At 49.0% G+C, this 27044-nt stretch overlaps 1 protein-coding gene across 1 annotated transcript; it reads left to right on the top strand.

Moving 5' to 3' along the window:
- Window positions 1-21003: 21003 nt before the first annotated feature.
- On the top strand, window positions 21004-25753 carry LOC122378389. The gene is made up of 4 exons (XM_043359397.1): window positions 21004-21123; window positions 24499-24591; window positions 24949-25150; window positions 25446-25753. Exons 1-4 carry the CDS (start codon window positions 21085-21087, stop codon window positions 25622-25624), a joined length of 513 nt encoding a protein of 170 aa, XP_043215332.1. The 5' UTR covers window positions 21004-21084; the 3' UTR covers window positions 25625-25753.
- The last annotated feature ends 1291 nt before the right edge of the window (window positions 25754-27044 follow it).

Here is a 27044-nt window from a genome sequence, read left to right as displayed (position 1 = left end):
ATATGACTGCTCGCACCCGTAAAAACTTCAATGGAGCTGGAAAGTGGAAGCTGCTATAAGGCCGCTTAACTCAGGCTTGTAGTCCATTTATCTGCACAAAAGAATGACGGTGCACGCTCAAAGCAAGTTGTAATTATTTTGATAAGAACGAGGCATATGATGTGTCGTAAAGTCATTTTATCACAGCTCAACGAACATTTCCCATTTGAGAGCTCACGGATAAAACAAAGTCGATAAATCATAAATGTCTATGGCCAGCTATCAAAGCCGTTGCTCTTGCGACCTGACCGGAGCGATGTTTCGGTGCCGACCTGCACGCCGAGGTCGACTATTGTATATGCCCCAAGGCACTCGGAATCTGACCATATAGGCTCAAACGAGCACTGATTTGCGAATAAGCGCTTGCCATATTCGATCCACGCATAGTGCAGCTGCCTAGGGAATGCTATTCACGGACCTCTCATGTCTGTCATTCACTCATCAGTTTTACAGCAGGCGTGACTCCACTGGTGAAGCAGCAGTACGGCATGCAGCACACCTTGAATTGCCTCAGCATGGCCACATACATATGTCAACGCATACTTAAACGACCATAGCGACCGGGTATAAAGGGCTGCCAAACGCAATTCACCGTGAGTGCAGCTCCAGAATGTTCAATGTAAATTCTAAACTGGCAGCCTTTTTACAGGGCGTTGTCGGTAACAGGCACTCGACACTCAATGTGGGCAATGAACACGCAACTTCACAAGTGCGATAGACATGCACCACTCCGACACCCAAACGGTAACGACACTGCCACTACGCAGGACGCGGACCACGACAGCCGACAGGTCGCTGACGAGGTGCTGATGCCCTTAGCACAAGAAGGGATAAAGCAGAGTGCAGTCCAGCAGTCCCGTCTGAGAAATATCTTCACATTGAATGCACTTGCTATCAAACCAGCACAAACTACATATATAGTCATATAGTTAACGTATTCACCGCGTGACAGCCGTATTCCGCGAAGCCGGAGCCGCGTGTTCAGAATTTCCCTCTGAACAAACTCACGCTGCAGAAGCCGCTGAGCTCCTTCCTCGAAAAGCACAACCCGACACTACCCCAGATTGACAGAGTCCCACTTCATTGTCAGCCGAAGCCGCATACGTGTCACTATGTACAGTGTACATCAACCAGCCGGCCACTAACCAAATACAGCACTGTGTCGGACTCTGACGTGTGCGTTACTCGACCTGCTTGTTTTTTTCAGGTGACACACTCAGCAATCAACGTGAAATGAAAACAGTAGTTACATTGTCCGCCCAGTCCAGGGGAAATGATAGCATAATTTCAGAAAAAGTTTTAAAAACAATATGAAGAAGCCTAGAATAGATATTAGATAAGGAAATGAACTAGAAATAAAACTATAAGTAGGGGTCCTATCGGACTGCATGTATAACGCCCACTCCCGCCCTCACGGCACCAGCCCGACCATTAGGCAAAAGGCATTGATTGGGCTCCGTCCGCATTCACACCCATTGCTATCGATTTGGCAGTGCTCCATCGCAACCACCTACAGCGGCAATGGAAGGCAGAGAGTACAGTGGTTTGTGTGTTGTCAGGTCATCGATCAAACATGACTGTGTTTGATTCCATGTTTCTGTAGTGATTCGGGTGATCGCTAGGATATTGTTTTTTTTTTTGTCTCTATTTTTGTATGTTGTGACTTTTGGATGTTGCCATTATATTTTCTACAGCTTTTTATGTTTGATCATAAAATTAATCATAATATTTGAGCATCGACCATAAAATCATCGATGAAATCTGTCTCCATGTCATTAGTTATGCGGTGCCGTTAATGCTTGTCCAGAGACGAGTCGGCAGTGTTTGTTTTCTTTTACATCGTCACCGGTGTCTGTCCTCACCAGTTTATTGTCTCAGGCATCTCAGGCGGAGATAGCCATCTTGTATGGGACGTACTACCACTTCCAGATCGATGTCTGCAGCACCACCCCTGCCGATGTGTGACCTCTCAAACTTGACCTGTAAGCCCTCGGTCATCCACTGACCTGTTCTTAGTCATCCACTGACCTTTGATCTATGACCTGTCACCCACAGTCCTCTGTATCATATGACATTCTCGTTGATTATCTCACTGACACAGTCATACTGCGCTGAGCTAGGTCTTATCACCATTTGGTCGGTTTGTCCCCAAATATGCTCACTTCACCACTATTATTATGCACCACACTCTCTACCAAGCTTGAATACCTATCACACGGCACGTGGTGACCAAACTAGCAAAGAGTGCACCGTTTTGGACAGCAATATGTACACCAAGTCATAGCTGGAATTGGTCCGTCTGTCCGCAGTCCAGACGTAGTAATGCATTGTCAGCGCTGTGCGGAATTCCGCCGGCGGATCTAACACGTCGTCCGCACACGGCGGAACCTCCGTCGGCGGAGCTGTCAACCTGACCGCACGCGGCGGAGTCCGAACGCCGACTGGCGCTACGACGGTGCAGGTCTTGGATCTGATTACCTCCGACGGCCGACGCTCTCTGTGTGATACCGACGTGAGACGTCCCCCAGTCAGAAATCAGCGTGCTGTCTAGACTCTGTAGCCTACGCACAGGCTACAGTCGGAGATCGGTATGCTGTCTGCACTCTGCAGCAGACGCACAAAATACAGTCAATAATAGACGCTCTGTCTATAAAGGACATCCTCCACTCAGGATTCAGCGTGCTGATCACCGCCGGCCGCCGACGCTCTGTTTGTCATATTCTAACCAACAGGATATCTGCAGCGCAGCCTCGCCGACGATCTGTCTGTCTGCTGGCTCTATAACCGACAGCACATCTGCAGTCCCGCAGCCGATCTGTCTGTGCTCTTCTCCCGACACCCTGGCCTTCAGTCAGTAATCGGCGTGCTATCTGGACTTTGTAACTGACGCACTGTAAACAAAATGTAGTTCACGCGCTGTCAAAGTGTGAGCAGTCGATGTACTACTGCTGTATATGTATAAAGCTGCAGTGTGCCGAATGAAGGGGCTTGGTGTTCTCTAACATACACTATATTGACATTCTACGCTTTTTTGCGACGAACTGTCTCTTATACGAACTGTCTCTTATATTATTTTGTTATGCCATGGTACATTTCGTTTTACACTTATCGGAGCAATGCAATAAAGGAACGAAGCAAAAATCAATTGGATTAATCAATTGGACGCATTACCCATCCACAAATTTCCTTTTTGCAACTATTATAGTAGTTTAGTCACTGTGATCTATATGAACAGGCTATCAGCGCATTTCGAAAATGAGACATGATAGGTATAGGTAAGAAAGAAAAAGCATGGATATTAGGGTGGCACTTAAAAATCAATTTTTGATTTTTGATGCGTGCGGGTGGCTTTCCGGTTCCATTCCCGTAAAAAATAAGGGAGACAAATTTTTATGGGAAAATATTGATGTTTAGAGGTCGCGAATCAAGGTCAAAATTGAGATTTTGGTAGCATATCTAAATATCATTTAAATCGCTTCTGAGTTTCCTATTACGCTGTAATCGGATGATAATAAGGCATTTCTTTGTCATTTTCATATTGTGTATTGATATTTCATGCAGCTTCGGCCATGCCAGAACGCTGGTCTATGTACTCCACTACTCCAGTTCCTCCTCTTTAGTAGATTATTGGCGCCTCATTGGAGGGAGGGTTATCATGGGCAATGGGCACCCAGATCACTTTGTGTGTAGCCTGGTTAGCAATTGCAGTCGATATTCGGGTGTCACGTTAGCGTTTTCTGTGATCTTTTCAACGACATGGAGGAAGAACTGGCGCTAATCTTTGTCTTCCATGAGTGCCAGTCCTACATCAGCGCCATACCGCGCCTGGTGAAGTCATTCACCACCCGCAGCTCCCGGACTACACGAGCTGCGGTTTGGTAGCTGCTGTCCTCCCAGTGGCCTTGGTCATTGATGATGAGCCCCGCGTCCAGGTCGTGTATCCTTGAGAGCTTTTTGAACGATGGTGTGAGGAAGCTCGCCAACGTCTCGGTCGCGAGAGCGGCGTTCATAGTGTCCACTAAGGACTTATGAGGCGGGTCCCCTCTCCTCGCCCGCTCCTCGTCCGCTCGCCCGCATGCGCTTGGGAGTGTGAGTCGACGTTTCTCTCTCATGGTCGCCATCGTCAAAGATGTTCCCTCCGTGTGCGCGCCGCAACGGTCGGGTAAGTCTGTTGCTGGCACTGGCACTAGAGTCGGAAGAAGCGCCCACGGAAGAACATCCCGAAAGCACAATAAACCAGTGCAGCTCAATGCCCACTCTCGCCTCTGCTTTCCCCCGCCGGCGATTGGATGACTCCAACTTCTTCACATTCTCTTTGACAGAAAATGAGCATGTCTCAAGATTCAAGAACCGATAGAACCGTGGGGCTCGTTTTCCCTTTGGAACAGGAGGGACCGGTTACTCCTCACACTAATAAGAGGATATGACCTCCACTGAGAGAAGGCACCGGTCGTAGGCCAAAAACAGGCCTGACATGGGTAAAACAGCCCAGATCAGACCTGTCTTGGCCTGACCTGGACTGGCTACGATCGACCGGAAGTGATGGGATAAGCAATTGTTATGCAAATAAAGGTCAAAATACGTCGGATATGACGCTTAATGACCAGATATGTCATTCCAAATAGGTTTAAAGTAGTTTCCAAAAAGTTGATTTTTTCCCCAAAACTGCCAACTTTGACCTCAATTCGCGACCCCTAAATATCAATATTTTTCAAAATAATTTTGCACACATTATTTTTTACGGGAATGGAACCAGAAAACTACCCGCACGCCTAAAAATCGGATAACATAAAATTCACCCTATTGCTAAGTGCCACCCTAATGGATATCTAAGACATTGCACATAAAATCAAGCTCTTACTCATGTGATCATGTCACTGTCCGCTGACTCACTATTATACAAACAGCATGCTACCTATCCTGATTACGAGCATGGCTAGCTAAACCCAATATCAATCACATAATGCCATTCGAAGCAAAAACCAGAAGACAGGAAAATATTTCGTGAAATTGAGACTGTGCGGTTCGGTAATCGAATTTTGTGGCACCGCTCGTGTCATGATTGCTCAGGACAATAACGTGAATCAATTCAAAATTGGTGAATTGTATTTTATGTACTGACTAACTCCACGTGAGGCGATGAACAACTAACACTGACCGTTCATGGGTTATACCTCTGGTTGAGGTGTTTTACTTTTCTTCTACCGTTGACCTGTCAGATTGTCAGCTGGCTGTCAGATTGTCAGCTGACTGTCACCCTGTCATCTGACCTGTTCCACCTGACCTGTCACTCACTGACCCCCTCCTGAGCCAGCTTGTGACACCAGGTCATGTAGTTAACCGGCCTCATCTTCAGCTCGACATGCTTCAGAGAATACTTGTTCCCCTTCCAGGGGTTCCAGGTAATCCCAATCCAGCCGGTCTTCATCGTTTTCTTCATGTAAGGTCCTAGCAAAGTTGATGACAGACAGGCCTTATGCCAGCCAGCGTTCTTGTAGTACTGCGCGCAGTGTTTGCTCCACGTGTCGTTATCCTGGTCTTTAGTGGAGAACTTTGAACCGTTGATGCCAGTGAAGGAATCTCCAGCAGTGCCAGAGTAGGTTCCGACTTTGATGGGGTACTTTTGTTGTTCCGTGCCGATGGAGAACGGCGTGTAACTGGCGGTGGCAGAGGCGTTTTCCCAGTCCTGGAGGTCCACACGGAGCTGCATCTGCTCCATGCTGGTCAGCAGGCTCATGTACTCGTTGCCCAGCCAGAACTCGGCGCTGAGGTTGCCGAAGCCCCACTTGTAGCTGTCCCAGCCGAGGTTGAAGTCCTGGTGGTCGGGGAGGTCGGCGCGCCTCAGCAGCACGGTCCAGCCGCCGCCGTCCGTGTCCATGTCGCAGTAGACGCGGATGCCGCCGCCGTTGCCGCAGACAGGCGGGTAGACGGTGTAGACGCCGCTGCGCTGGTGGCGCTGCTGGACGGCCGCGCAGTCGGCCGGCCGCCACTCGTCCGTCCGCTGGAACTGGTCCGGGAAGCTGCACCGCTCCACGATCACAGTCGTGGTGGCCGGGGATGCCGCGGCGGCGGCGGGCCGGCCCTCCAGCAGCGTCACCAGCTGCTGCTGCGTGTCGTTCAGCTGCGCCTGCAGCAGCTGCTCCGACTGGCGGATCTCCTGGCTGAGGGTGCTGACCAGCTGCGGGTCGGCGGGCGCCGCCCGGGCCTCCTGCAGCACCCCGCGCAGCTCGTCGGCGGCCTCGGTCAGCCGGCCGCTGCCCAGCTCCCTGTACAGCTGCAGCACGCTGTTATCCAGCTGGGCTAGCTGCGTGTCCACCGTGTGCGTCAGCGACTCCAGACGGGCGGCCAGCTGGATCAGACGCTCGTCCACCCTCTGCAGCAGGTCCGACTGCAGAGCGGCGGCCGACGGCTCTGGGCCCGCGCCGATGGCGGTCTCCAGCGGGATGTCGTGAGGGATGACATTACCTGCAGACAGACACCCGACTAGTAGCGGAAATACCAGTGACCGCATCGTGATCTCCGCTTCACCGCTTGCTGCTGCTGCTGCTGCTGCTGCTGCTGTTACTGCGGCCACCGCCGCCGCCGCTGCTGCTGCTGCTGCAGCTGCTGCTGCTGACCTTGTCGCCACAGCCACGCACTCTGCTTCTGAGGCTACAATCTATTCGCTCTTCATTTATGCTGGCACGTTGTTTAGTTTTCCTAAAAGCCTGGCGAAGTTTCCAGACCATCCGGGATGATATCACCTCTTAGAACATTCTCTAATGGACTTCACGCCCCTCAGATGTAAACATTCGACTCCGCAGCGCAGTCGTGCCGTCTTTGTAATAAATTTCATGTGTTTGGCTGCATTGAGTGACCGCGGACTCAAAGTCAATAATCATTAACCCGCGACCCGCTGGGGCTCCTGGATTTCCACGCCCTGCTGGGGAGTGTTTGAATTCCTCCCCTCTCACTGGGCTCCTGGGCCACACGTACGGACACGCGACAGGTGGCTTTCGAAAGACCCTAAAAATAATGACGAAATTACTTCTGTCCTTTTATGTAAGGTTCAAGGTCAGGTCACAAGAGGTCACATTAGGCCTTTTTTCCGCTGATTTTCAGGCCGAATGTGGACAATTTTCAACAAACCGGGACATAACTCGGAAACCAATAAAGCTACAGCGCTGAGTACACCACTACGGTAAACATACTTACGAGCATTGGTGGACGTTTCTGTTTTTATTTTCATGGAAAACGTTTCGTTATGAGGCCAACAGTGGAACTACAGGACGGGACTAACTGCCGTATCCTCCGTAAATGTGAAGTAAAGCTAATGTCGCCTGCATTAAAAGCAAATCTATGGCTCATGGCAGCGCAGCCCGATTTCATGTGCGGTGGAAATCAATGCATAATGGTCAGAGTAAATGTCAAATGGAGACTGTGGCGCACCTGGGACCGCGAGGAATGATTTAATGCCAGGCCGATATTCACGCATAGATTCTCTTCAAAAGGCTGAGGTCGCTCCAATTTATAGCCTCATAAGAGTAACTATTTAAGCTTTTAACTAGCTGCTGAAAATGACAAGTGTTTCAGCGCCAATTAACCTAAGCCTTCCTGCAGCCAACACGCTCGCGTAGGTCAGAAGGGATCACTTCAACAGTTGAGCTCCGTGACATTGGCGCCAGGGCCATCCATTTTGGCCGCCACGGCCTCAAAGCCGCCACGTCTATGTAGTCAAGACCTTTTTGGTCCTGAACCACCTATTACTCTTTACATGAAGCCGCACGGGCACGGCCGGCGTTGTTAGGCAATGTCCTCAGGAGCGATGTGACCGCAATGGATCACGGTTCGTCTTTCTGCATAGGAGAAGTTTGAGCAAAAATACCAGGCCGACCTGTTCCTTGTCAGATTATGAAGTTAAAGTCAAACATGGCCAGTACCCGAAAACGGTCCATCCCGCTCACCGTAAGTTCAACGGATCTGTCACGCGGCCAGTTAGAGACGGAACGCAGGCCATTCCCAACGGCAGCTAAAAGCGAGCTGAGAAGCCGCTCGACCACCCTATCGCCAGTGCACCGTTCGTATGAAAAGCAATAGATCGGGCATTCAGCCCAGGTACACCTAAGCTAAAATGAAAATAATTATAAGCGCCTTGAAGGGAATGACCGAATTGTAGCCGTTGGAGCATCAATCATGTGTATAATTCAGTTAGTCTATACCAGTGGGCCGAGTATTAGCATTCCAGGTGCGCATAGAACCCATGCCTATTGATTTTGCACCTCAGACAATGGTCGGGCACACGGGCACGTCATTATTTGACAATGTCGTCATTACGGGGCGTGCTGGCCGTACTGAAGCGACGCCCGTGAAGGTTGCGGCGCATTCGGGGGTCAACGACCGAACGAAATGTGCACAATGTACACTGTACAATATACACACCCGCTCACAAAGAGCTCACAAACATATGCAATGCGCCATGGCTGGCTTCGATCCGGACAGCACCGAAATACCTCGCTTTGCCCCCACATTATAGAAACCTTAGTTAATATTGAACGCCACGAATTTCTAAGCTTTAGCTGAGGTCACTGGAGATAAGCCTCGACCTGATGCGTTCGAAACTTGTCCGAAAGCTGGATCCTATGAAAAAAGTGGTGCTAGTTTTCAGAAATTGTTTGTCAATTGTTTTAGAATTTAGATGTTCGTTTGGTGCATGGTCTAAAATTGCTTGTCATCACCATAGCAGGTAGCTGGGTTGTATTAACGAATTAATATCGGACACGAATGCTTCATAGCTTCTTTTAATGCGATGCGTGATTTTCCAACTTTCTATTTTGTCCAAAGCCTATCTAACCGATTTTGTGTGCCCCTATTCCAAACTGGACATGGGACGAAATCAGAACTCCGAAAGCCTAAGTTCCGATTGGCACCAAGCATTTCATTGTTTTCTTCCCATTCCTAAATTATATGTTTTACATCAATCTGTACCCAAGTACCTTTTTTAATTTGTGAATCATACTCCCACGGCAAGAAGCAGATTCTGGTGAACCATCATATGGGCGTGTTGCTCTCTCTCTCTCTCTCTCTGTAGTTCTTGACCATCGAAGTGGTTTTACGTTTTAGGTATGTAAGTACATGTTGGTAGCTTTTTTGCTGCAGACTTCTTTTTCATTTAGATTTTTATTTAAGCTTTTTGCGCTCATGATTTACGAAAGCATGTACATTGGTTTGCTTCTTGTAGCAGCCCTGCAGCAGTGGTGATTGTGATCTTTAGATCACAATCACCGTCTATTATAGGCAATACTGACTGATAAACCTAATGCTGAGTGTTGCAACACACCAAATATATTTGTTTTGAGGGGTTGTGCAACGAACCTATGAATTAGGTACGAGGAGTTTATCTTCATATGAACGTCAAGAAGTAAGAACATAAAGTACCCATCTATAGAACAATGCTTAAAACTATGCTGGGCGTTGCCCCGCTAAGAAGTGTACCTGCAGAAACGAATTTAACCTGGAGACGAGAGCCTGCGGCCTGCGGGGTAAAAGGCCGTGTTAGGACTAGCCTCCATCGAGATCATACAGCTGAAGTACACCCAAGGCGCCTGAGTCAGAAACAACTCGCTCGCCATCAGCCAAAAGCAGCGTCTCACCTCCTCGTTTTACCGGGCCGTAAGATGAATATCACCCGACCAACAAACTTGAATACCTACCTGTTGAGTGAGAGATGCGCTGGCCCAGGTCTGCTCAGGACAGCCACACGGAGCGGTGATGGAAGGGATCGCTTCCCTTTATCCCCCAGTCACAGGCTAGCACTCACTCGCGACCTCACGGCAGCCCAGCGGCCACCTGACCATCCGCCGGGTGGGGTCGGTCCCCGTCAGTGACCGGGTCGTCACCGACCGTCCGCTATACTGGCCCCGTGTGCCGCCGACCTCGCTGGCCGCCCCCGTCGCACACCGGCCATCGATTGACTCGGGCCGGACACAGGTGAGGGTGCAGTGCAGCCGGGCGCCGACTGACCCTGGCCCCAATCACAGGCGCCGCCGCAGGCCGACTGCCCTCCAATGGAGTGGTCCACTGTGTGCTCTGGTAGTGTGGTCCACTCCATGTGCTCTGTTCGAGTGTGCTCCAGAAGAGCGATTCTTTGAGTGTTCCATTTGGCCGGTCCTCTGAGTGCTTGGTCTGCTCCGTTCATGGTCTGCTTCGCGTCAAACGCTAGTGTTTATAGCATTGTGACATCAAAATGCTAATGAATTGATCAAAACTTATGCCTTCTGATAGAAATAAGAGAGTAATGGTCGTTTTATTGCTAAAACCTTGTTGTGTAAAATAGGAAGGAAAGTATTTATCATGAGCAGAAACTGTTTTATAAGAACAATTGACGGTGTCAAGGGTAGTGCCGCCAGTGATTAGGTATCAGAAGCGCTGGCACAAAATACAGAACCTCAAAATGACTGATATGTTTCTAAGCGGCGGTGCGACATTTCCTTATTCAAATATAATGAAATGTCGCCTTCCACAATGACTGGCCTTGAAGTGCCGTCGAGCGAATGGTTCTGGCGATGTCAGTTGCTAGGATACTGTGACGACACTCGGGTGACGAGTAGACGAGGGTCAGTGGCCCGCCCAGTGTCTGCACCGGCGCCACTGGCCAGGTCAATGACCTGTGGCGTGCCCTCGGCGCCGCCGCAGGGCCCGTTCGTGTCCAGGGCACTCCACATTCCAGCTCGCATTGTTATTGTCAGCTTAACGTGTTCCTAGTCACTGCATTCTTCACGCGAGTCCTCCCCGGCACGAATTTGATACAGCTTAGCCGACAACCGCGAGTATAGAAACCCGATTAGCGAACGCAAATTCGAAACCGAACTGCAACGCATAGAAGCGCGAACGGTAAGGTAGATACGCGGACACACCGTTCCGTTCCGTCATTTCCATCCACAGGACATTAAACTCCTTCTCCTCCACGCCTCTTCCTCCTGCTCCCCGCTGGACGGGTAACTTTATCCCATCATCCTTACGGCCCGGAAATGGTCTCGTCAGACCGAAAGGGCCCAACCCAACAAAACAAACAAAGTTGATGTGGACAGGCCTAAATAAATGGTTCGCAGACAAAACTACGCATCGCAAATGCACAGCCCTCACTTCACTTCGTGGTGGGTATCGTTTTTCGACAAACTGATAACAACTCGAAAACTGTGTTATTGGTCGCTCGGAAATCGTAACACAAGACGCCCGATGCTCCACACCTTAGATTGTGCTGGTCCTACTATACATTTTCCGCCCAGTTTGGCAATAATACAAAGAAGTTTAGGTATACTTGCCCCAAAACGAAATTTCGCTTTTTGTTGCCATCTTGAATAGTCCTCGAGCCATTATCGATTGTCGAAAAAAAATGTCTACCAGGCAATGGGATGAGCACTGTAGGTAGGAGAAAAGTACGAGCGCAAATGTTCGTACGAGTTGTAGGTAGGAACCGATAAAAAACGCGATGACAATGCCTAGGCCTAGTACGTACCTATCACCAGGTCATAGGTCATTTTCCGCCCAGTTTGGCAATAATACAAAGAAGTTTTGGTATATTTGCCCCCAAAACGAAATTTCGCTTTTTGTTGCCATGCCTAGGTACTTGAATAGTCCTCGAGCCATTATCGATTTTGTCGAAAAAAGAATGTCTACCAGGCAATAGGATGAGCACTGTAGGTAGGAGCGTTCGTACGAGTTATAGGGAACCGATAAAAACGCAATGACAATACCTAGGCCTAGTACCTACGCATCGCCAAAAAAAGTAGCCTAACCTCATGACCTAACCTGACCTAGCCTAAGCTAGGCCAACCAACCTAACCTAACCCTGCCTAACCTAGCCTAACCCATACATACCCATACCTACTTTTGTTTTGTCCATACGTACGTACGTACGTACATTACAGTACAATACTGAATACGTATGTACCTACCTACTACTGTCCGTATTCGTAAATATCTGCGGTAAGACCACATGAGCATGCACTCCCAGGAGCTACTGACATCTGCCGATCGAATCAGCAACTAATACCTGCAGAATCGACGGCCGGAGCGCTGATATCGCCCGGCGGCGGAATGTGACAACGGAAAGTGTGGAAATTGTCGAATGTCGAGCACCAGCAAGATGCCTTTGAGGACAAACGAGCGAGCACGAGGATGACCCGTGCAGGTTCACAACTGCGAAGCGGTGCCTCCAACGGACTTGCGCACTGCACAGTGCACACGACACCCTACTAAACGGACCATCCCGGCCAATCCCTAACGGGCCAATCCCATAACGGTGTTCCAAATTAAGTACAATCGGCCCAATCGTTATCGAGATGTGGCAGCGGCCCCCTGCACATGTGCAGGCGCTGTGGTACCCAACTGTGAGTTACATTTCTGCACAACATCGTTCTTAGTTATGATTGCAATGTCGCAGCCCGCATCCGGCCTAGAAACCTCCGCCTAAAAGCATCTTTTCAATTAAATCGCCGACACTTTTCCGGCGAGTTGATGCGCCCCTCGCGCGGCGATTTCACGTGTCGGCGCTAACTGTCGTCACACACGTGACGGGTCCGTTTGGTGGGTCTGTGGCGTGAGTGGGCGTTTACGGAAGCACCCGTCCTGCGGGGGGGGGGGGGCGACCCGGTCACTCGGTCTCCAGGGATTGTGTGATCGATGACCGTGGCAAGGGGCCCGGTCGGTCGTCCTCCGGGACCCGGGGCCGCCGAAGGCTCGCGACATGACACCGCCAACCTACCGCGCCAGGAACGGGACGCTGCACCGCAGCCGAGTGGACATTTCTAGGAGCACGGGAGACGATATACCACATCCTTCGACCACATAAATTAGCTGGCATAATTAATATGCAGTTACAACTGGAAGAACAATTAAAGACCAAATTTCTTACCGCTTGATTTCATCAGATACGAACTATGTAGAAACGGACTCGAATAAAAAATTAGCAATCATCTAGAGAACAAGAATCTGACCAACGCCCTACCGCTGACCCCGCTCTGGGGCTGCCTGACGGCCAGCACTGCCGCCTCCAACGCGGCGGTGGAAGCTTACACGGCGAGTCGTAAAACGCCAGCTTCTCCAGGGACGCACCCGTCTCCACATGGGGGACTTTGTCAGATGCCTCCTGAAGGACATACTGTCAAACCAAGGCCCTATGTCAAACGGCAAATCCCCCAACAAACTCGCATCATCACGGGATGCGAATAAAGAATGACTCTGCTGAAAGCCACACTTCTACCACAAACCACAATGTGAAAACAACCTGAATTATCGAACTGGGGAAGAACGCCCCGAACGTATCAAGATGTAACGTGACAGATGGGTACCTACTGCGTGACAAGTTTCCACGGCATGGAAAGCCAGCAGATCGCAAAATATTGTTGCTGGCAAGGCATCAAGGCAGGAAATTTCTACCTGCAAACCTGAGCGACCTCAATGGTGATTGTATCTCGTGCACAAGAGTTTTCAAAGAGTTTTTACCCGGTCTTTTACGGCATATGTAATGCAGAGTGAGGATCTTTGCACACAGGAGCGCCGTATTATCCGCATGCCGATTCTCCTCGCGGCGCCGCCCGGCCCATATTTATCGCAGCCGGTAGTCTCGGACTAAGGATTCGTGTGTCGAGGGTTCGCGTCCCGGAAGCGCTGGGTAGTTTTAACTTAGGTTTGCTTGTGATTTTGCAAACTTTTGTTTTGCTTGTCACAATGAAAGGGAACTTCAAGAATTGTACAAGGTCATTGCAGTCATTGCTTCATTTCTACGGCTGTGACTTAAAATTGGAAATAGAATCGCTGCCAGCATATTTCAGAAAGAACATTAAAAGTGCAATCGAATGCGATTTTCCTCGGCACTATACCTAACTCTAGTTCATTTTTTATTTACAAACTAATTTGTCAAAAAAAGAAGAAGAAAAAATGTCGGTAGGTGCAATGTGACCTTTAATGACCTCTGGTGATCTGAATTTCTAGTTTTTACTACCTTACCGAATAATTGGCTGAAATATTTTTTTTGTGGTTTTTGACGTTCCTTCGAACAACGTTCACCCCGTGTGGCCGCTAAGTTGCCCAGGAGTCATGTTAGACAGGGAGGGGGGGGGGTGTGTTTAAATACCTTGGCGGTTGGGCTCGGATGGCACTGAGCACCAGCCCGGCGCTCTTTACAGCTTATTCGTATGACCTCGGGTATTCTGTGGGGCATGTGTTGAATCTAAATTTGTACTCACCGATGTTCGGTGGGTGGCTCGGCGGCGATCTCTCTCCCCTGGACGCCGCTGGGCGCTGGGCGTTCTGCGGCGGCCCCTCGGGGAGGCCCGTGTCGCCCGTCGGAGGATGTCCGGTGTCACGGCCGGAGGCCGACGGCGGCGGCACGCCGGGCAGAGCGCCGGCCGGCTGTCCCGGCCCGGCGGCCGTCAGACTCCGCAGCAGCCGATCCACCTCCACCTGCGGCAGGTAGACGACCGCGCTGCGCCCGTCGGCCGCCAGCCCGGACGGCGGCCGGGAGGAGAACACCATCTGGTTCACTAGGGTAGCCTCCTTGCGCCGCTGCGGCCGGAGCGGCGCCACCGGCTGGCTGACCGCCGGCAGCGGAGAGGCGGCGGAGCGGCGCCGGCCGCCGCCCGGTGTCCCGCCGTCGGCCGCCGGGCTCACCGTGTAGGTGGGGGACGGAGAGACGGGCCGGGGAGGGCCGACGGCTGCCGGCGCCACCCGGCTGCCGCGGCGGGACCGCAGCGGCTGCCGGCCGCCACCCGTGGCCAACAGTTCACCCTCGTCCACATCAGTCTCCTGGTTCGGCTTCCACTCCACCGTGATGTACTTCTTCGGGGCTGCAAAAACGAGGAGATCGCGTCACTCGGTATGCCGATCTACACAATGCAGATGATGGTAGTATTGGTGGAACAGCAGCTGATAAAAATGAATTCGCTATGAAGATGTGTAAAACGATTTATTAATTTATACTGAGAAATGTAAATATCTAACGCATGGTGTGTCAAAAGTGGAAATAGCCGCCCGGCTTTAGTTCGCCAGCCTTGTCAATAGATGGCAGTACCACAATATGGGCAGCGGATCGTGCAATTGACGTCAAATTTTCGTTATCTGCTAAGAATTGAATGGCGGATCTTTTCATGCAAGAATCAAGTAAATCGGTCCACAACTTTTCTAGCAACAGAGATATGAAGTCAAGCACTCTGCCAGAGCGGCGGCGCGGTGGCCGGCGGCGGCCGCTATACGCGCCGCCTGGGAGACTGGCGGCGCTGAACGGCTCCGACTTGGCACTGCACTAAAACCTGTTAACTGGTTGGAATAGTTATTATAGCAAAATTTTCATTCAAGTGAGGAATAACCAAGGGCAGGAAGTATGTATGCTTGTGTGCGTACTGTGTAAGCCAAGAAACTGCATTAGCAGATACTCGCTAATATTAGATCCAGCCAAGTTCAAACGCATTCCAGGGGATGTGTCTATGATGGGTCAACAATATTTATCGTTCGAGGGCGGACACAGTTTTAACAATACAAAAAATATTTTTGCACAGCTCTATTCCTTGAATAATTCTCTTCAACGCCTCATTCCTAGTTAAGCGAATTAGCCCACCCTGGTTGAATAAACAAGGCGATTTCGCCACGAGGTCGCGGAAAACCGACCGAAAACGGCCGCGCTCAACGTTAATTTGGGCATGCAGACTCTTAAAAACTCGCATTGGGCGGGTAGGGTTTCCCAGGTATTGGCTCCAAAACACCGTATTCGGCTCCCGAATACGTCCAAGTGACCTGCCTCGTTCCTAGTTAAGCTCTAATTAGATCAAGTGACTCATAAGGAGGGAAAAAGCGACAAAAAGCATGAATTTCCCTATGGCGGCCTTTTGACACACCATGGATTAAGCAGTTAACCCGCGAGTTGCTGGGGGGGGGGCGTTAAACGCCCCCACTTTTTTTGCCGGGCCATAGCATAAAAACGGCGCGCCGCAGGCGCGTTAAATTTTGGGTACCTGTAGAGAATTGATTGAAGTTTATTGTGACAAAGTTTCAAAAAATTCGGTCAGAAAATTTTTGAGATATCGAGGTTTCAGTGACGTCATGATTTCTGAGTTTTCGACCAAAAACGGCATATGTTCAAAAAATCATATAAAATCACAGAATAAACATACAGACATGCCGTAAACGCCCTTAGACTGCCAATACCATGATCAATCGAATGGCTATCTTCAATTATTGATTATCGTTCCGCATTTTCCAAAATCTTGAACTGAATCTTGGCAATTTTTCGTGACCATGATACATGAATTTCTTAAATTGAACTTTTTGAGCCAAACACGTACACATATGATAAAATGAATGTCACCATCGTGTTCTACGCCCCAAATCACTTATAAAACATGTGTCACAGGCTGCGAATATCAGTTTTAATTTTCGGGGATATGTGCCTACCCGGTTGACCTGACCTTGACCCTGACCTATGCTTGACTGACCCCTATATGGAGCTGACACTCTTGTAGGCCTTATAAGATGGATTGTGCACCGTTTTGACAGAGTTTATGGCGAGAGGCGCCCATTGCGAAGTCCTGAAGTCCATGCTACTGAAAGCCCGATTTCAGGTGTTTGACCTGACCTTGACCCGACCTGTGACCTCAAAATTCAACTTTAAAGTACTCATCTGAGGCGTCTCGTCGCGCTCTTTCGTTTGCCGCCTCGTGCGTTTCGCTGCGCCTATTGGTTCTCGAGTTATCGGCTGGGGGCGTTTAACGCCCCCCCCCCCCAGCAAACGGTGGGTGGCGAAATACCCCAGCAACTGCCGGGTTAAAGTTAACCATATTTGATCATTTTGATATTCTCGCTCTAAGGTGTAACATCCGTTCCTGTCTTAGATTGCTGACGGCTTTCTGTCCGCGGTTCAGCGGGCATCCCTGTTGCGTGGAACCCAGTCGATTTCGGTGGCTCTGGCTGAATCTATTTCTAACACGACCCGTAACAGTGGACCACCCATGACAGCCGTGCTGAAGACAAAGCTTTGAGGTCGCTTTGGCTTTGATGCGATGGCATCGCGTGCCTCGCCTTATTTAAATCTCGCGATAATGACTCGCGAAACAGACGTAACCTGTTCGCCACCGTCTTGGATTTAGTCAATTTTCCAGAAAATGAATGAAACACAAACGGTCTGGAGTCCTCTAGGTTTTACGAACAATGTCTGAGCCATTCGCCGATATCAGAAGTGACTAGGCCACAGCTCACAAAGTAGCTTACCCTGAAGTGTCAGCTCACTACCAAGTACCAACACAGGGATTTATTTAGGTGAACCGATGTCAAACCATGCACACATGCCCCACTTCACATCACACAGTCCAATGAGGACCAGCGCCGGCCTCAAACGGCCCCACACAGATTTCTGAGAGTGAGGACTTGGCCAAGCTCGCTTATTGTTTCACAATTTGCTCGAGGGAGCCAAAGGCTCGCAGGACCAAGTGAAACCTCTCAAGGGTCGACGACGGTCGCTGGGAGCACATCATAGACTTTAAGAACCCAAAATACGGGCCTCTAAGAGCCCAACCCGGTCTCAGAGGGCCCTGCACCGGCACTGAGGGCCCTGAGGTTGGCAGTCGGAGTCAGAATCTGAGTCGGTTGGAGTCGATAGTTCTGGCCGGAGCATGGTCCCATTGAAAACCAAGAATTTCTGATCCCTCTCAGACGGCTGCCGACGTCCTTATAGTAGCATCAAGGTCCTCAGGGGCCGGCATGAGCCGTCTGAGACTGACAGGCACCTTATAAGAAAAGAGGACACTCTGAGATAATTTTAGGGACGTTGCAGATCATTGAGCCCCTCCGATATGTGGATTCTCTCACTGACCTAAGAATAGGCACGCACCCGCGGGCACTCGCGCCCTGGCTATAAGTGATTGTGCGTAGTAATTCAATAATTTTTACGTCATAATACTCACCGCCGGTGCTGCTGCCCGATCCCATCGCAGCTGGGTCCAGCTTCGTGTCGGGCGCAGGTCAGAGACGTCCTTCAAGTCACAAATCGCTACGGGTGCCCTGGCGAAAACGACGAAACTCCTTTTCTCTATGGGTCACTGTCACTTAACATAAAGGCTGTATGACGTTCTAAATTCTTGACCACCAATCAATGACAGGACTGTCCTCTTGAAAACGCCCACATCTGATGCGTATGCTATTTTTATCTGATAAACTCAACTTGAAGATGCCCAGGATCAATATTAAGCACATCTTTATTCAGTATAGCCAGGAATGCATATTGCACATCACTCCCTCATGGCCTTTGGCCCGCGATTGAGCCGCGACGTGACCTTTGTAGGCACTCGCAATACCATGCATGGAGAGCGGCACACCACTCTACGACAATCAACCTGTCACCAACCAAGGATCACCACTCGAAACAAAAGACACCACTTGAAGTGCCGATCACCATGTCGGCAGCGGCGACACTCTCGCCCCCGCCGGCGGCGGTCACGTCTCGATAGGCACTGCGTCCCGGTCGCCGTGCCTCTGACTAGCGCGAGCGTCATCGATTCAACGAGCTCCGCCAGCGTGCACAGCCATTGCAGGTCGGCGTCCTGTGTCTTATGTCGAAACATCCGAGCTCGTCTCTCATTGGAGTGATACCGGTTGTTTGGTCATCGGTGACATTGTCTGGTCCGTCTGAATAGTGATTCAGCTTTGATTATTCTCGAAAACACGAGCCATTTTTTTTCGGCTCAACACCGATGAGTTATCGTATATTTATGTATGCGGCTCCTACATGCAATATTGGTCTCCGGGCCGGACGAATCATGAGTTAGATGTTAAAACAGATACCTAAAATGACCATAGACAGCAATCTCATGACACATGTGGAAGAGCTATGAAAAATACTAGTTAGGATAGCTGTCATTTGCTGTCCTGTGTTTTATGTCGAAGCATTTGACTTTCATGTATGATTTAAATTTTCGTCTATACCGTGGCCTCAGGGTAGCCAGCCTCTGGGAATATCATGATATCCGCGGTATGAAGGGTGAAACGGCTGTAACGCAATATGAGAAAATGACAAAACTTAACGGCTCTAACAGCAGGCTGCCGTATTCTAAAACGCTGTGAAACAAAGGCGAAAGAAAGCTTGACGTTTGACAAAGGGTTCAAAATTACACTTATCTCCACTCTTTATCTACCGAAGGCACCGTGCCTTCTCTCTCTCTCTCTCTCTCTCTCTCTCTCTCTCTCTCTCTCTCTCTCTCTCTCTCTCTCTCTCTCTCTCTCTCTCTCTCTCTCTCTCTCTCTCTCTCTCTCTCTCTCTCTCTCTCTCTCTCTCTCACCTCTCTCTCGAACTTATTTCATTTTCCGCATTCCAGTATTCTCCGTTTGAACTACGAAACGCTACGTGGTAGGTATGTCACTTTCTCTTTAATCGGCTATCGGAAGACACAAACATTTGAATCACATGCTCCTTCCTCACTCTTGGTGGTGGGTCATCAAACGCAGTATACCTGATGGGAGTTAATTGCTCCAGGCTTTACAGGGAAAACGGACGGACTTCCCACCGCGTTCCACGCTCTAATCTCCAAATGTGCGTCTGGGGACGGCGGTAAGCGACGTTTGGTACCGCCACCAACGGCGACCCCCCGCTGGGGTTGGCAAACCGAGGTGATAAGGCGTGTCACTGATGGCAGGAGGACCGTCCCACAAGCGGCCGCCGACGCCGAATCGGACGCCGCTGCCAGCGCCTAATCTGTCTGTGGAGATAACGAGGGTGAATGGAGGGTGTCTTAGAATAGGGACCTTCCGGTGGCCGGGTAAAGGTCATGAGAGCTGGACTGGAGCCGTATGGTTTCACTCGATCAGCCAGGTCAATGCAAACCCGGTATACCAAAGCTTTTCACGGATAGCGCCAGATCGGCGCGGTGGTGTGTACCGCCACCAAATTAACCAATGCCAATGACGCATTTTTTTAATATAAAACAACAGCAGCAGATTGAGTCACAAATAGCAACCTTACCAGTATAATATTATTTGAATAAACTTTACATGAAGCCGTGAACTGATTTCATTTTAACTTACTTTGTGTGCTTCACCGAGTCTTATAAGATAATTTCGTCTTTAAGTAGTTAATAAAAAGTCACGCAGAAGTCATCATCAGTGATCTCGTATTGAAGTAAGATACTTTTTTGAACGGCTAAGACCCTGGAAACGGTTGAGATAACGGCTCTATTTGTTCAAATAGCGTTTTGCTTATAACTTGGCACAGAGTAAGGTGAGAGTTGCATGCATAATATCGGAAACAATATCGGTAAATAACTATCCGTACTCAGACGAACTTGACGACAGGGCCACATCTAAAATACAAGAAGTCCTATGAATGAACCCTAACGAACATCAGCAAGCAGGTAATTTAAAAGAACCTATACCGAAAATTAACTACCTATCGCAAACGGCACCAAAGTGCAGAGCCTACGAAAAACGATTAAGGATGGACATAGCATGATAGCAACAGTCTCTATACACTGGCGGATCCAGAAAGTCGGTCTTGCACGCTGCGGGGGGTATACCCCCCAAAAAGTTTCTCTGAATTATTAAAAAAAAAACTTATTGGCTTTCGTTTCCTGACGCACTGCTGTGTAATTTAAAGCAAACTTTCCCTCATAAAAGTTGTTAAGTTTTCGTTTCTCGAAAAGCCGCAAATTGTCGTCGACTTTGGGCGCTGCAATGTTCCCTGGATCCGACAGTGCTTCTATTAATCCTATAGGCACACCACACAGGCAGAACACCAAACATTTGCACACAATAATATAGCATTTATAATAAAAGTCTTAGTCCACGCCGGCGCGGTTATTTAGAACACCTCAGACCGCACCGCTTTCGCTCCTCCGCGTCGGCCGTCCCCCGACCTTTGCTCGGGCCCGTCCCCCTGGTAGAGGGGCACCTAAGTCGTCTGGTAATGGAAGGATATAAGGAGCGGACCCAAGGGATCATGACGCGCCAGTTGAACTCCAGACGTCATTTGTGGTGCATCACTGAAGAGCTGTCGGGTCGAGGAAGAGGAGGCACATCTCTGGAAGAAGTATGGCTCCAGTGGTGTTGGATCTCAAAGAATTCGCACAGGTAAGCCACTGCAATATTGCAGTAGGTAAATGACTATTGACTATGTAATATCTCATTAGGCTGAGTTGATGAGCGTTACGAGGCTCTTTTTATTTGTGATTTAAGTTCAAACTGACATCTAATTTAGACTAACCTGTAGCAATTATTCAAGCTAATTTTCACTTAAGATTTAACGAACTTGTATCGTGTCAGACATTGTTATATGTATTCACATTCGATGACAACACACGCAATTATTCTAAAAAGTAGACGTTTCGGCGGCCTCAGGGTGCCTTTGTCAGTGACAATATCGAGATACTATTACATTAATAAATGAGTCAAAATCTTTTACACGTTTTGAAGCAAACATGACCTGGACAATATGCTAAAAATGTCCAAGGCATGTTTGCTTTAAAAGTGTTAAAGATTTTGACTAGTTTATCAATGTAATAGTATCTCGATATCGTCACTGACGAAGGCACCCTGAGGCCGAGCCGTCTGACTATTTGCTTGTGTTTTCATCGAATGTGAACACCCATAATTAGGATTTAACATTGAGACGAATGGGCCTACAGGGTGTCCCAAAAGTTCGTTCTCACATTTTGTTTGCATGTGAAACAGAGTACATTGCGTTTTGATATGTTTATGACCCCTCAATGTGCTCCCCATTTACGAGGGGGTATCGAAAAGTTCTGATCATCACCATGAATTAGATGTGATAGAAATTTGATTTTTTTACATGACGTTCATTACTCCTTTACAAGTCACCACACACGACCGCAAACTTATTGCATCGTTTCTTGAGCTGCCTCAGGCGGTCATTGTAGAACCATCGCACTGTCCCGTTAATCACTGCTCCACCTCATCAATGACGTCATTTCTGTCCTTAAATCACCGGCCATACTGTGGATTCTTCATCTCCCGTAACAATTAAGAGTCAGTTAATACCCAGTCAGGTGAATTTCTTAGATGCGGTAGGATTTAATGTCCACATCATGTTGTTTCTTCAATCGCAGCTCAGGACGAATGGGCGGGGGCGCTGTCAGTGCGGATAAAGCATCTTTCTTGGGCTTTTTGGCGGCGATTCTGCTTGAGGCCATCTCGCAACTTCTTCCAAAATGTGCAGTAGTGCTTGCTTATCATTATCCGACCATCATCAAGACAGTCGGTAATGACTATCCTAGGCCAGATCCACAACACTGATAGCATTGACCTTCCATATCGGCTTCTGCATCTTCGCCTTTTAAGAAGGACAGATGTGCCGTGCTTAAACTTCTTGATCATCTTTTTGTCTCTGGATCATACACATAGACCCAGCATTTGTCACAAGTCATCAAATGATCGAAGATTTCTTCAATTTCCTAAAAAAGACCTAGCTTTCATTTCGGAAGGCCAAGACACATTTTTCTCTTGAACAAAGTAGACACACGAACTTCTAAGCGGGCTGACTCCTTTATCGGCTATAGTTCTTCGCTTATAATATTTTCAGGCACTGCCAGCATTGAGACCTTTCTGTTGCACAATCATCCGATTGTGCCACACGACGATCTGTAAGGATGAGGTCCTCCACTTCCTTCACAGTCACCACCTTGTCAGTCACTGGTAGTCACTCACTTCTAGACTCCCCTGCAAGGGCCATGCAACCAAGTTGAAAATTATTTCTTCATTTTCGGTAAGTGCATGAGATGGTCTTTCCTCGCCATAAACTAATTTCACGTTCTTGGTGTATTTTCTCAGTGTGATACCGTTTCAAATGCATTAGTAGGATGACGGTTCGGTCCTCAATGGGCCCAATACTCATCTTTTTTACTTCTAAGTCTCCCCTACATAAGATAAAACCACTTCTCAGGATTCTCTTTGCGGGAGCATTGTTCTTAAGAACCAAGTATACTACCAACCAAAAATCATCAAAATCGGTCTATATCTTCTATGTGATGATCAGAACTTTTCGATACCCCCTCGTAATAGGCAAACACATGAATACATGCAGCGGCATGCCAACCGGCATGTTTGGCTGCATAGCAGGCTTTAAGTTAACCCAGACTGACTTGACATGCGCCGTGAGCTCCTCGAGGCTGGAACAGCGCTACGCTTCGACGAGCCTCAATTTCAGCATAACCAGCAAATTTTTATGAAATTTTGATCCGATGAAGTGCCTGGCATGTGATCTTGCCACAAACGCCTGTCACAGTCTCCTTGCACCGCTTTTAAGCTTTGCTTGACCTGTGCACTGATGCACTGTCTTGCCTGAAGATGGGCCTACGACCTCCCGGATGCCATTTTCTCCTCTATAAATGTGTTCATACTCGCGGTTCGAGTTCAGCTTGAGGGCTGAAAATCCTCCTAGATGTTCTTGGAAAAGCATTCTGCTTCCCAAAACTGTTTCTGGGTTGCCACTTGCAGCTTGGTCAACTCCAGAAAGCCTATAATCCCACAATACAGTGACCCTGGCCTTTTGCATAGGAGCATAACGGGACGAAACGGAGGCCTCCTCCTTCGCCCTTATGGGGTTGGTTTCGGGTTTGGACGGGTGTTTCATCTCGAACGTGGACTAGTTAGTCCAGATGACCTGGTTGATGTCATCAGCCCTCTAGTTTTGTTTAGCCTAAGGCATAACGAAACTCATGTTTGGCCATTTTAAGACGTTTTTGGTTGTTTTGTGCCCTCCGGTAAGCAAAGCTTAAGTCACCTTGAGTTATGTACCCCGAAAGAACACTCTTAAACAGCTGGTAATCCATCCTGAAAAGTCTGCTTACCAACTTTCTAACCCGTTGACCTTTTTGATGGCCACTTTGGCGCCACACAGTTTTGGCCACTTGGCTCACTCCTGAGGGCTGACTGGAAAGAGGATAAACTTGCAGTGATTGACTCCCGACAAATCATCGGCGTCACTTGCTGACTGTGCGTCCAGTTAGCGATGGACATTGGCTGCAGACTGGTAGGCCTCAATCACCCTCAATCGTCGCGAATGGTCACGTGCTGACTAAATACTGAGACGTACCCGTATCAGAGACCTCTATGTTGTGGCGTTAGCCGTCTCTGTAGGAAGCGGGCTCTCTAGCAAAAACTATTTTGTCTACAGAAATTAGCTACTGTGGAGCATATTTCTACTAGCCATGGCAACCACGTAAGCTCAATTACGAACCAATTTCAGCGTGCCTTTAAGCAAGAGAGCCTAAAAACGTAAAATTTAGGTGAGAACGAACTTTTGGGACACCCTGTACTTATATCTCTTGTCAAATATATAGGTACCAGACATTTTTTCTCGTAGTGCTTTTCTTCAATTGCCCTAGCCCTTTTATCCGTTATCTGCATCACGATTTAAGTTTATAAAAAATGCTTATAGGTTAATTTTAACTAAAACACTAACATTTTCGTTATTTCTTTCTTTTACAGCCTACCTTCAAGATCCCGAAGTTGAAACGGAAGACCGCAAAGTGCGAGTGGACGGAGGACGATTTTCGGCCAGACTTCTCGTATTTTCTGACGGTAAGCTCGCAGGGGAAGTTAAGTGCAAGGCAGTGCCTTGAAATTAAACCTAAGCGGTTGCATATCTACAAATCATAGGGTATTATTTGTAATTCTCATTTGCATCTCTCAAAGTAAATGTTTAATTCTGGGAGCCTCACTTAATTAACATAAGTCTTTCAAACGTCCTTGTGTCAAGTGTGCACTGTTCAGATTCTTAATTTTAATGCTCAATTAAGGTTGACTATAGAGCCTTCTATCCAATGTCTATATTATGCTGGAATTACGATTACATTCGAGAGTTCAGCCTGCAATGTCCTTCTGGTTAGCACAGGAAACACTATATTTTTACTAATCTTATTGTGCGTTCTGTTGCAGCCGGAAGAGCTGCAGGACGAGGAGCTGAGGCGGTCGCCCGATCTACTGCAGCTCTACAGCCCTCCGAAGCCGTCGCTGACCGGCCCGAGGGAGACGGTGCCGCTGAAAACGCTGCGCGTCAAGCTCGTGAAGCTGGAGAGCAGACCTGACTTCAAGAAGCCGACGCTCGCTAAAGGTGGAAACCTTACTGGATCAGCAAAGGGTATGTCAATGTTGCTCTGATGTCTAGGCTGGCACATAGCCTGATAAGTTCGTGTCCCAATACTAAACTATGTATTTGCGAGCTATCGAAAACAACAGCGGACCTTCATAAACTGTAATGGACCTTTCACCTCAGACCAAAATTAATTGCGAAATAGTTCAAAGTCTGTCTAATTGCATAGCATCTGTTCGTATTTTGTTCCTCAAAGCTCCTGAAGTGCTAAAAATGTGCACTCATTCAGCGTACCGTAGCAATTCTGAATGTCTGTCTAATATATTGCATGATCTGTTCACAGCGAAGCGGAGGGCACCTGCCAAGCAGGCCGTGGTCCCAAAGCTCCCGGAGAAGCGGCTGACGGACCCGAAGAAGGTGGCCGCGCTGCGACGGACTCTGCTGCTGCCCAAGACGAAGCAGAGGACGGTGCGGTGCCTGCCCCGGTTCCCGTACTGGCGGCACTGGTCTGAGATCGCGTGATCCTCGAGCCTCGACTGATCCGCCGGCAGGCCGCGACTGCTGTGCCAAGAGCCCGTCCAGACGTGCTGTCAGGGGTTTCCCTGCTTGTAAATACTGTATACTTTGTAATAAACATGTTATGTATAAAAACATTTTTGAAACTGGAATATGATTCACATGACGCACGGAATACGAATATGGGTAACTAACAAACACCCATGGCCTACAAAGTACAAACGAACGTTCTCGACTGAGAGCTCCGCGGCGAATGACGAAGGGCGCACGGTAGCCGGCGCCCGAGCCAAAGCCGGGCTAGGCGGCCAAAGTCTGGCCTGGCACGGCTGCGGGGAATCGTTCCGCCCGACCTCTCGTAGCCGGCGGCAGTACGCCACGCACACGGCGGACCGCAGGGCTCGGGGACGGAGATTTAACCAGTCGAGTTCAAAATAACGTCGCCATAGTTAGAAGAAAATAAACGAAATAGCACACTTTTAAATTGATGTGATTCCTTTCTCGCCACATCCCGCTGTTTCAGTGATTGCCATGTTAATGGAAGGATATTTATTCATTTACTTGAATGTGATTCTACAAGCATGGTTCAGTCAGAGGCACCCACGACGTTGCTCACGTTATGAAGGTAAATTTCGACAAATTGCTTTGAATGGCCGGCCGTCAGAGGTCTGTCGGGTCTGTCACGGCCTCCTCATCAATCAATCGAGCCTGTCCTCAGTAATGCGGGTCAAGTCGAAAGGGCTCATTACGCTCTTCGGCAAAGAAAGTGGACGGACTTCCCACTGCGTTCCCCGCACTAATCCCCCAGATGTGCGTCAGTGGGGACGGCGGTCAGCGTCGCTTGGTACCCGGCTACCAACGGCGACCCCCGCTGGGGTCGGCAAGCCGAGGTGATAGGCGTGTCACTGATACCTACAAGCGGCCGCCGACGCCGAATCGGACGCCGCTGGCAGCGCCTAATCTGTCTGTGGAGATAACGAGGGTAGTCAGAGGGAGTCGTAGAACGGGGGCCTCTCGGTGGCCTGTCAAAGGTCATGAGAACGGGACTGGAGCGATAACAGATTACCGGATTGATCCGGTTAGCCTAGAGAAAAAATGCAATCGTGGATCACTGGCCGCAAAACGGCATCTATCTTATCTTTCCCCTGTCGACAGGTGAAAGAATAATCGATATGGATGGTTGATTTCGTCAGAGCATGCTCCGTCCGTCGTCTGCTCAGAACTATAGAGAGACATGTACGCTGCAGTCTGGACATAAATAACAATTTATATTTTAAAAACGTGATTGCCCTATAGGTATAGGACGACCGGAGCACATGCACAGTCGGGTGATTCAGAGACAATTCCTCAGCAGCAATGTCGTGATGTCATTGGCCATCACCCTTCACATTTTACGGAGACAGGTATAGGGTGGGCCAAAAAAAGTGTG

This window comes from Amphibalanus amphitrite, unplaced genomic scaffold (genome assembly GCF_019059575.1).
Source record: "Amphibalanus amphitrite isolate SeventyFive unplaced genomic scaffold, NRLGWU_Aamphi_draft 000058F_arrow, whole genome shotgun sequence".
Lineage (NCBI taxonomy): Eukaryota > Metazoa > Arthropoda > Thecostraca > Balanomorpha > Balanidae > Amphibalanus > Amphibalanus amphitrite.
This window is presented reverse-complemented; position numbering and strand designations above follow the sequence as displayed.